This window comes from Branchiostoma lanceolatum, chromosome 2 (assembly GCF_035083965.1).
Source record: "Branchiostoma lanceolatum isolate klBraLanc5 chromosome 2, klBraLanc5.hap2, whole genome shotgun sequence".
NCBI lineage: Eukaryota > Metazoa > Chordata > Leptocardii > Amphioxiformes > Branchiostomatidae > Branchiostoma > Branchiostoma lanceolatum.
Genome location: NC_089723.1, coordinates 30,407,009 through 30,418,860, shown reverse-complemented (window position 1 = coordinate 30,418,860; position 11,852 = coordinate 30,407,009). Strand labels below are relative to the sequence as shown.

Genomic DNA, 11,852 nt, shown 5'->3' with positions numbered 1-11,852 from the left:
TACCGAACTTTACCGAAGCAAGCCGATATTTCCCGAAAAAAATCCGAGCGAGATCGGCGCCTGTCGTGTCCCGCCGTGTCGTCGGAAAGTTGCCGGAAATTGCCGACGGGGAGAAGTCATCAAGGTCGATCACTGTAAACTGAAGAAGCGCGGCTCAGATATTTTAGCTAGCGAGACAAGAAGCTGATAGCTGGGTGTTATGTCTATGTTTTATGGACGATTTCACATTGCTTTAACCGTGCAATTGGTAAGATTGTACAAATGACAACTAGCCACTATAAACCTTTTGTTGAAACTTGAATGAAAATATTTTGGCCGGTGGGGAGGGGGGCTAACTCCGTTACGTAATTAATTATAACGGTGTACCATATGTCACTGGTGTGACCCTCCTACGCGACATGCATAAACAGTATCTTGCGATTAGTCTGAGTTTCCACTGTACGGGGACGTAAATATGAGGCCAGTATAAGGTGATATCACAGAGTTATCGTATATCGTGTGCTAGAACTGTTTGCCTGACCAACAAAGTTTTTACTAGAACTTGATTTTTCACGTTAGAAAATCACTCATAGAAAGAGGATATTGATGAATGTTGTATTATAATGTATGGATACCCCTTGTCTTTCAGAGATAGAGCCATTATTCTAGTAGAGTCATGGAGGGGTCTAAAGAGGTGCTTCTAGATGGACCCAGTCCACAACCAGACCACCAGAAAAACACCCGGTTCCAGGTGCAAGCTGTGGACGATAATAAGGGTCAGCAGTGCCTGTCGGTTCCTCGGTGGACTCCGAACATCCCGCCTTCTCCAACTGGCGCCCGGGAAAGAACCGAGTCTGACGCTTCTCAGAACCCTTTTGTGGACGTTGAAGAAGGTCCGAACGAAGTGAAGTTTTCTGATAATGTCAAGGAGGATGCCCAGCCTTTGGACGGCCCCAAAGAGCCGCAAGAACTTCGCTTGAAAGTGTGTGTTTTCTTCTTGGCTGTTTTAATCATAGCAGGGGTCATCACCATCTGGTACTTTTACGAGGAGCCAGAACTAGAAGCTGACATCGGCCACACCTACAGACTGTTTGAGAAGACCAAACTCTTTTCTCTGGAGAACGGTCGCGGGAAGAAGATCCTAGATGGCCGCGTGGGCGCACACCTTCCGGACAGCGTCGTCCCGTATTGGTGCGGTGGGAAGAATACCGTTTGTCTGGAGTGGAAAACCTTTGCGAAGATTCACATCACGTCCAAAGCCATGGATGAAGTGGAATGTTACCGTATCGTTTGGGAAGTTTATAAACCAACCTTGGCTCTGGAGGACTGCTTTAACATGATACCAGGACACTGGTATGGAGCAGCAGAGATGGACCAACAGGAGTGGCCATTAGAGAGAGCCAACAGAACAATGGCTCCGTTCGTGTCCTCTGATCTCCGAACGGAACCAGAAGGGTTTGGGTCCGTCCTGGATCGCTACTTCCTCTCGTCCATGGGAGTAGCAGTCATCGTCGATGACAATGTCCCGCTACACGTGGGGATCGGCGGTGAAAAGCTATGTTTGAAGGCGTGGTACGACAGGTCGCCATTCCCCAACCCTAACAATGCACAGCCCATGCTGAACTATAGCCTCTGTGTTGGTTCTGATGTGAAAGCTGTGCACAAGTATGTCGTGGACAATATCTTGCCAAGAGTAAACACTACAAAATCTGTACCCGACACAGCACAGATGCAGTCCCCTAGATGGGCCACATGGCCATACTTAAAATCAAACATGAACGCAACGACTATTATCAACTATGCAGACAATATTGTAAACAACAGTCTTACTCACAGTGTAATTGAAATCGGGGATAGTTACTCCACAAAGTACGGTGATTTTGACTTTGATCCAACCAAATTTCCCGACCCCGCCGGTATGATAGGACAGCTGAAACAAGACCAGTTTAAAGTCAGCTTGTGGGTACATCCATTTGCAAACTATGACTCCAGGACCTTTGTTGAGGGTCTCAGAGAAGGCCACTGGGTTAACAGTGCAAAGGGAAATGCACCCGGGATTGTTAAGTGGTGGAATGGTTATGGTACTGTCATTGACGTGACTAGCAAAGATGCCCGGAGTTGGTTTATCAGTAAAATCAGAAGGCTCCAACAGGATTATGGGTGTGATGGTGCATACTTTGATGGCGGAGAAGTCAGTTATCTTCCTGCCGGCTTCGTAACGGAGTCAGAGCCTGTAGTTCCCGACGAGTACGCTAGGCTGTACGTTAGCAAAATTGCTGCCGACTTTGGTCCCAGCACCCAGGTCAGCGTCGGCTACAGGACCCAGGACATTCCCATGTTTGTCCGCACGACGGAAAGGCGTTCCGCGTGGGACAACGGACGCGGTCTGAAGTCCGTCGTACCTACCGTCCTCACAATGGGCATTCTGGGATACCCCTTTGTGAACCCCGGTCCTGTGGGGGGTTCTAGCGGGGAACAGCCCGACCGTGAACTCTACGTGCGCTGGCTGGAACTGGCCGTCTTTCTCCCTGTCGTAGAATTCTCCTGGCCCCCGTGGCGGTTCGGACAAGACATGGTGCAGTTCGCGCAGAAGATGTTGAAGTTGCGGGAGGACGTCGTGATCACCGACATAATCGAACTCGCAAGAGATAGCCTCGAAACAGGAGAACCGATCATCCGTCCGCTGTGGTGGCTCGCGCCGAAAGACAACATCGCCCAAGCCGTGGATTCCGAGTTTCTCATCGGTAACGCAACACTAGTGGCACCCATCCTGGCTCCATCCGCGACTACAAGAGACATATACCTTCCCTCAGGTTGCAAGTGGAAAGAGGGACTTAGAAACGGTGTTGTCTACAATGGTGGCCAAATGCTTGAAGATTATGAAGTTCAACTGTATGAAATTGCATACTTTACTAGAGTTGATACTGAAACATGAGTTTCGCTGAAGCAAAGCAACTGCTGCTTTATTTTTTCACATTTGCTTCTTGTATTGTTTACGCCAAAAAGCAATTACTCAACTTGTATTGTTTGTCTGAATATTACTGTTTCATGTAACCAGAGATTATGATTTTTAGTTATTATCCAATCAATGTGTTATACAAGAAATGTTGCAAATTTAAGAATACCCTTTAGACCTGAGTTTGAAGGAAAAAAAAGCCAAATCTGTTATAAAAAACATATGTTTTCATACTGCTTGATTTATGTTATTGAAGATTTTACATGTTAACGTCCTGGTATGTGCTGCCTTAAAATCAAATGTCCAGCCACTTTTTAAAGATTGCTCTTCTTGAAATTAATACTATAGTACCATGATCACACCATACATATACTGTACAATATGGTGTTACATAGTGTTACATGTACAATACTATAGTGTCAAATGCAAAGCATAGTGTTACATGATTGTACAATTTAGTGTTATATGCACATTGACAACATGATATTACATGGAGAATACGTGTAAATATGGCTGCTAATAGGCAGTGGCTTATTGCCTTGGTAAATGGCATTGGTGCAATTTGTCAGATATTGATAATGCCTACGTATATCTTACTTCTCCAAACAATGACCTACCAAAAATGGTTTTGTCATGTACCTCTGTAAAAGCCAAACTAACTGAACTCTCAATACATTAGAAAGGTATTTGTATTGAGTGCATGTATTACTTAAGTAAGGTATATATTTTACTGTATCAAATCTGAACAGTTCTTGCCATTGACTAGCAGCATAAGTTGATGAAGATTACAACAGTGAAAACAGTGTTTACCAAGACGTGTAAAAAACTTAATGATATCGCTAATATGAATATATGTAATCAACATTAATCTTGGTCACTGTAAACTGAATGGTGAATGATAAGGATCTCTATTTAGTTGAGATGAAGCCCCCTCCCAAAAAAACGTATGGAACAAGAGTTTGAAGATATCATGTGTTATATTTAGAGTTTCTCATATTGTTATGTTAAATTACAGTTCATTAATGATGCAAATGAGGTTTTGATTACATCTGTCCATTGATCACTTCCTGTCACTCTACTCTGAGTCTACGGTGAATGCAACCAGCATATATGAAAATATATACTGGATACTGCTACTTTACTACTAATTCTTGTTTATTTCACTGTAACTTTATGTTCACTGTTTTCAAGGTCACCTCTGTACCGTGAACTTATCATCACTGAAAAATCTATTATTTATGATTCCTTCACACATCCGTTCTGTAATTAGTGTAAATCACTTGCTGCCACCGTGAAGTTAAAGTTCAGTGAAAGTGTCAATTTTCCTTACACCGTGAAATTTTGCTACCATGAAGATAGAGTGAATTACAGTACTGTGCTGAATGGTAGAGGAATACGTCGGTTTTGAGACTGTATGCGTTGGATTGCAAGGTTTGGTTGGTTGGTGTAAATTTGCGTCTGAATACAGTGTTAGTGTTACTGCCTACTACTGTACATTGGCTTCATTTCACATGATTGCTTAGCGTCATCTAAAATACTATTTTAAATAGTGTCAAAAGGGAATGAGCTGACAACTTTCAGTTCGTTTCAATATATTTTGTAGATTATACCCTGAACTGAAACAAATTCAATTTTTGTACATTTCTTGTGCACCCTACTATAAATTTTGAAGTGTTGAACCTTCTCATTTTGGGGTCCTTACAAATGTAAATCCCCATAGGCAAAATACTGTGGTCTGCAACCTCAAATTGATTAATGGGAGGGGGGCACTAGGGATATTGGCAGCTAACCAAGTTAACCCAACCCAAAACTGAAGTCTACACATATGTGTGATAGAGCCAATCTCATGACAGGAATATTTACATTGCTGCATGTTATATTTAGGACAAGCCTTGTATAAATACATTGTATTATATAGTGTAGCCCAGTACTTGTAGTCTCAAGTAATATCACACACTTGTGATGACTTTTGCTGACCCAATGCAATTACGGTTTTGTTTCTTGAAATTTCTGAGTTTTCCTTGTGAATTGATACAAATGTTATGTATAATGAATACAATTTATGCAGATGATTGTTGTAAAAAAAAGACTGTAAAATCATAATTTTCCTACATGATGATAAGTCAATAAATATGAAAATGATTTTTTCCCTTTTTTTAAACATCTACATCCTCTGTATTGTAATACTGCTGTAGGCTCAAGATTTTAGGGATATCATATACTGTACATGATATGTTACATTAACAATGTCTACCCTCCAACAGGCCTTTTACAGCCGATGCCTTTACCATAGATAGACCTGACCCACTCTCTACTTCCTCAAATTACTGTGCAAGCTATTAGCCCCTCTTCCTAGAATTCGGACAGGGCCCTCTAGAACGACTATTGACCTTTGACCTGCATACCAGTCCTACTTATCACATAGTTGGAGCTATTTTTGACCATTGTAATATTACATTGTGCAAACAATGTAAATCAAATAAAGCATAATGTCATGTGAAATTTACATGGCTAGTTTGGATTCAGGTTTGAATCTACTGACAGTGGGACGCCTCTTCTAGGGATTGTAACTGATATGTGTAGAAACACTAGGTAAAAATAATAATTCAGCTCAAATATGTCATTTTCCCTTCTGTGTTGGCATAGGCTACAATCTTTGGTCTAAAGTTTCATACTAGAACCACAACAATTTCATTGATCGGTTAACTGGCTTAAAAGAAAGAATGATCTCAAAAATCAACATGAAAACATGATCAGAGCGATAAGTCACGCAGTATCGTGGAATGAATATTTAGCCAGTCATGTTTTCCTGTTAGGCCTTTTTCATCCTTTTTGCCAATACATTTCTGAATAGCATGAAAATAAATCGGTGTGGCCTACTGGAATCTGATACTGTAAAATTTGAAATGTTTGCAGGGACGTATTTTTGCCCTATGGAGAAAATGGAGTGTTTACGGTGGTTTCAAGTTTGCGGTTATAACAAGGGGGTAGGCAGGCAGAAGACAACAAATTTTCATAGTGGCTTTAAGTTTCCTGTGGTCACAGCAAATACCGTAAAACTGCTGTGAACATTTCCCCTTTTACAGTATCTCTTAGGCCATGTTGATATCATTATATGGATGACATCCTCTGGGAACCCCAAAACTGATGCGTCAGTTTTGAAAAAAAAAAAAAAAAATTGTCATTATGAAATCTATGTGGTCAGGAAGGTTGAACAAATGACACAGAGAGAATGGTATACCAAATAATGATAGATTCTTCATTTTTGTTCTTTCACACCTTGACTTTGGCATTCCATGACATTAGCATCCGTTTTGTGAAATATCTTTTTGCAACTTATGGCATACATCTGCTCATTTTGTAGCTGCTTTACACGATTTACAGTATGGTAGGAAAATGTTTTTTTTTTTAAATGGACGGAAATTGATACGCACAGATATCATCCATATAATCAAATCAAAATGGCCTTATCCATGGAAAAAGCAAAGACAAGACAGAGTCAAAACGTCATCCACAAACCTTTGTTTATCGTCACCTTTAGCAAGTAAATTCCGACACAACAAAGTCACCGTATACTGGTCACAAGCATCAATATAGCCCAATAGCTGGTGTTATGAAAAAAGAATTTACTATCATAATATAGTTTCAAAAAATCAACACACAGCTGAACCAGCTTTATGAAACAGATTATGGATATAGTCCTATTAGTTGATATTACTAATATCCACATGCGAGCACAGGAAATAGGTTCCTTACAAACAGATTAAAAGTATGGTCAACTGGTTTCTATCGGTTTCAAACTATTTTGACAATATACAACTGCTATTTCATGTCAGATATATTTGTTTATATTGCAGCAATGGATTTATGGTATATATGGGATTGTCCATTGGTATAACATTCCTTTGTTACCATTTATCATTTGCTTTTTTTTAATTAAGCATAAAATTTTACTATTTGTTCGGGACATGATATTTTGGCAAACCGTGGAAATCGAAGCCCTTCTAATATTTTTACCGCTCAGAGCAGAGTCTTTCACTCAACATGAGGATAAGACAAAAGTGTTTATATGATAATTGTACAATGTATTCTATTCCAAGTACAGTGTAGTCCATTCTTGTTTCTTGACATTTATCCACAATGTATGCTACATCCCACAAACATCATGGATTATGTAAAATATCCGACCTCCACAACAAAACAGTCATAATGATGTGCGATAGTTTGAGTATCACTGCAATAAGATTTGTCTGCAATTACTGTACCTCCAAATCTGTTCTTCATTTTAAAACTATAAATACAAGGGAGAAACTGTTTTGTTCTTTTAGTCAAAAAGGGGTACTGACAAGGTACATTGAAAATATATGTCAGAAAGGCAGCACAAATATTGTGTCATCCTTTTTACCAATTCCCTGAAACAAAACCCATTGCTAAATGATGTGTTAACAGAGTTTACCACTATACATACTGTGAAAGGTATCTAAAGTATTTTTAGTTGATTTACACAGAACTTTTTATAAGATTGCTATGCTGAATGATGGAGCCGAACATCTACAATTCACTGCTGGAAATTCACACTTGCGTTTTACACAACAGTTATAATATATGCAACAAGTTCATGATTAATGCATTGCCACAAAGCTCTCCAGTCTTGCCGGTATAACTCCTTTGTATTCCATCTGGAGCCTCTTGATTGCTCTCGCTGCCAGACATTGCAAGGACGTGTAGTTCAGTGGATTGATGGAATTCTCCACGGATTTCTTCGGGAGCAAGTCGAAGGCGGTCTTCCCTTCGAGATTGCAGGCATCGAAGTGCAACCCCGCTTTAAGGAGTTCCTTCATGATGTCCGTCTGGCTATTCTGTGCCGCTATGTGAAGCGGCGTGTTGTTTTCTACGTCCACCGCGTTCAGGCACGCTCCGCACTCGATGAGTATCTTAACAGCTTCTAGAGATGGAAACTTGCATACCGGGTACCTCCCGACGGTCGTAGTGGCTTCGTCCACCGCGAAATGCAGCGGAGTCATGCCTTTGGCACCCCGAGGTTTGAGGTGTAAGAATCGATACACCGCCTGCCTTTTCAGGAAGTCTTCCCTCACTGTACACTTGACCTTAGTGAGGAGACATATCAAGTGCATGATGATGAGAATTGCCCTGTTAAGGTGCGTGATGTCTTTCTCTTGCAGGGGTATCGCCATGTAGTGGAGCATCCCTTTCTCCACCTCTGCTACAGCTTTGGCAAAAACAGTCAATGTGTCTAGAAACGTTAGCTTCCTGGTGTTGTAACTGTTTGGCGGAGGCTCTTGTAACATGTAGGAGAAGAGTTCGGCAAAGGACAAAAGGCTACTCTGAGTCATGGGATTGAGCGGTTCGAGGTTAGACTGCTGCATGTCCAGGGCGTACGTCCACAGAACGATGCAGCGGTCAAAGTTGCCAGCGTCGGCGTACACGGCGCCGCGGTAGCGAATGTAGTACGACGTGTCGGGATGAGAGGGCCCGAGGATTCTCTCCCGTATCAGCAGCGCCTGCATCCTCATCTCGTCCGGATCGGCCATCAGCTCCTCCAGTTCACGGAACGTCTGAACCTCCACGACATTGTCGTATGCCGTCACCATCTTGGACGGCGGTTTCGTTACGATGTCCCACCTGTTGGCGAATCGTTCGTCCATAGACATCCTCCAGTACTCTAACGCCCCGGGCAAGTCCCGTTTCTTATCCACAAACGTTGCACCTAAGAGTTCGAGCGCGTCAATCCTCTCTTTCCGAGAACACTCGTGCCTCGCTATCAGGTAGTGCACGATGTTGGTGTGTCCGGTAACGCTCGCCGCCATGAGTGGCGTCATGCCATACGAGTCCTTGGCCATCTTGGCCTTGTACTTAATCAACAGTTTCATGATCTCCAGACTCCCCGACTCGGCGCAGTCGTGCAGAGCCGTGTTACCTTTTATACTTTTCCTGTTGACATCTGCGCTGAGTTTCAGGAGATACTCTACGATGTCTCTGTGTCCTTTGTAGCAAGCGATCATGAGGCAGGTGTGACCATGACGGTTGGAGATCTCGAGGTCAGCGTGGTGTTCTACAAGATACTTGACGATTTCAAAATGGCCGTCGAAGCACGCGGCTCGTAGCGGGGTGGAGTTGGTGAGGGTGGTGTTGTTGACGGAGGCACCGTGTTGGATCAGAGACTTGACGATGTTAAGATGGCCGGCGGCCGACGAGCACCAAAGGGGCGGGGCGCCTTCTATCGTCTCTCCGTCAAACGTAACGGAACCTCCCTGCTCCACGTCTGCGCAGCAGTCCTCGATGAGGTAATTCACGACATCGAGGTGGCCGTATCGCGCGGCTGCGATGAGGGGAGTCGAGCCTTCCGTGGTCGCATTCAGAAGTGCGGATCTGAAAAGGCAAAACGAAAACTAATGGTAGTATTGTTTCCCTCAAATTCTATCCTATAGAAACACATGCTAACAAACAGCTTAAAATATCACTTTTCTATCTAAAAACCTGCAGTGTGATAAAATTGCGTTAAAGGTACATACAGAAATAGAAAATAGGAAAGTCCTGGTAATAGTGCTTATTATCGACAGGAACATTGTGTCAATAGTGCCAAAAAATTCTTATTGACAGGAACATCATGCCAACAGTGCAAAGAAATTCTTATTGACAGGAACATCATGCCATCAGTGCAAAGAAATTCTTATGGACAGGAACATTCTGTCAATAGCCTCGGGCATAACAGAAATATAATACATATTTTTCACATGACATCATCATGGCAAATTTGAAAATTTGGAACATTCAAGGAGGAACATTTTAGCATAACTGGTCAGATGATGATTTCTCTTGATAAGAGAAGAAGATTGTTGGAAATTTCAGGTATTCTTTCAATCCTGTCGTTGCTGAATGCCTAAGGCTATTGACAGGATGATCCTGTCTACAGTGCATTTTGTTCTACTGCTGACAGGATCATCCTGCCAATAGCCACTTCCTTGCTGAATAATAATTCGACACATCTTTGGACATTAAGAAATCAAAATATTCTTCTTGGACATCATCACAGAACATGAATAAATGTAAACTAAAGACTTTATGATATCTTGTATTGAATTTAAAACGTTTGGCTGTCGATTTAAATACGTACGTGTAACGTTACATAGACAAAATGAAAACCTGTTGGGGCAGTTTTTGACCTGGACGTAAATCTATGGTTCACAGCGAGCTCGCTGTTTTTCGTAGGCTTGTTGTGCAGATATCGATTTACAATGAATACAAAACACCACGTTAAATTTTGTCGTAGAAAGGAACAAGGAAGAAAGAAATTATTTATGGAACAAGCAAACGCTGAAATCGAGGAGTGAAAATTATCATGGATCGTGGTGAGGAAAAATTATCAGATAAGTACTTTCACTTTGGGACGTCCTCTAGTGACTGAGAGGTAAAAGTAATGTATCAAATCTTATATTTGACACTGAGGATGAAGTAATGATACTTGTAACGTTAATGTTAATGTGCTGGTGTCCCAGATCAAGTTAAATTCCAGCACAATGTCAAAGGTTTATTATAGATCACCTTATCTCTGGACTTTGCTGGTCGAGTAGATCCCGCAGCGCGGCCAGTTTCCCCTCCCTGGCCAAGTCGTACACCGCCGCTCTGTTCTCCATGGGAGGCACGGCTCTCTGTGGTATCATGAAAGAGTCGCGATGAACATAGCAGGTACTTATTTTCCATCCAAACTTCCTCTTTATTTGTCGAATTTCTCGCCGCCGACGTAACGATTGTGGCAAAACATGGCGGATGCTATGTATGTGGAGTCGTTTTGCGACTGTCGTAAAATCTCGATCGAGCAACCAACCTTCGTGGATCAAAAGCGACGTCTAGTAATTCAAAGATGTACGACAGGTATTTCCCAGTCTAGACACATAGTCATAAGTCAACCCGTCAAAGACATTTTACTCACCAGATTCGAGATAGGTGGAGGCGTTCAGAAAGCGACGAGTTTTCGATGGGGTGGCCACTAAGACGTTTGCTCTTGTTGTAGGCTGGTTAACGCCATATATCATAGCGCCAGAGCCGGTCAGAGGAGAGTGGAAAGAGTTCTCTGGCTCCGTATCCGCGCACTTGACTTGGCACACAGGGAAAGTTAACGTTGCGTTCACGACTACAGTAGTATCACGGAGCAGTTCTGATTCAGTCCTTCGCACGAAACTGCCTCTTCGGTACAGCCCCGGCCCCTTGAAGCGGCATGACTGTTCCCGTGGTTACACAACTGCTCTGTAGGCTGTCCCCAAGTCTGCAAACTTACTCCCCAGAGTGCCACACGGACATCATCTCTCTCACGCTCTTCAGAAAACGGCGGAAAGTCTCCAACCTGTTCCTCTTCTTCTTCACGTCCAACTTGTCGGCTTCGTCCTCCAGACGAAGAGTCAGGTACATCATTAACTTCTCTTCCTCCAACTCGCACTTCCCCCTCGACTCCCACCTGTCTATCGCGCTGAAGTACCAGCCGATGATCTTCTTGACTTTCCGTACCCTGCGTAGTGTGGTCAGGGCCAGCTTGAGTCTCTTCCTCTTCTTGGGTGTGTTGAAGTCGCGGGACTTGAGGATGTGTCGCACTCTCCCTTTCAGGACGACTTCGCTGGCGGCCAGATGTACCATGTAGGCGCCGAGCACTCTGTCCTCTTCTCGACTCCAGGACCTTTTCCCTCCGTGGACAGAGTTGGGCACTGCCAGGTCCAAGATAGCCTGAACCTTCGCCTGGAGAAAAAATGGAAGGGACATATTTTAAATTCATTTCTAACTCGAACACCTCCCTGATGATGGTGCAAAAAAGATCACCCTTTTTTTGGTGTGAGAGTTAGAGGCCAATTGCAAAGTCACACGACATCTGTGTTTCTGAGTGTACTAGAAAAGGTAAAACAACATT

The 11,852-nt window shown here is 42.8% G+C and overlaps 2 protein-coding genes across 2 annotated transcripts; one reads left to right on the top strand and one right to left on the bottom strand.

The window, feature by feature from the left end:
* Positions 1–84: 84 nt before the first annotated feature.
* Positions 85–5,078, top strand: LOC136428537 (myogenesis-regulating glycosidase-like). Its single transcript, XM_066418134.1, has 2 exons — positions 85–247; positions 629–5,078. Exon 2 carries the CDS (start codon positions 656–658, stop codon positions 2,912–2,914), a length of 2,259 nt encoding a protein of 752 aa, XP_066274231.1. The 5' UTR covers positions 85–247; positions 629–655; the 3' UTR covers positions 2,915–5,078.
* A 1,364-nt stretch (positions 5,079–6,442) lies between these two features.
* Positions 6,443–10,759, bottom strand: LOC136428538 (protein fem-1 homolog C-like). Its single transcript, XM_066418135.1, has 2 exons — positions 10,499–10,759; positions 6,443–9,325 (listed from the first exon to the last, which is right to left on the bottom strand). The coding sequence occupies exons 1-2, from the start codon at positions 10,615–10,617 to the stop codon at positions 7,558–7,560; spliced, it is 1,887 nt and encodes a 628-aa protein (XP_066274232.1). The 5' UTR covers positions 10,618–10,759; the 3' UTR covers positions 6,443–7,557.
* Positions 10,760–11,852: the final 1,093 nt, after the last annotated feature.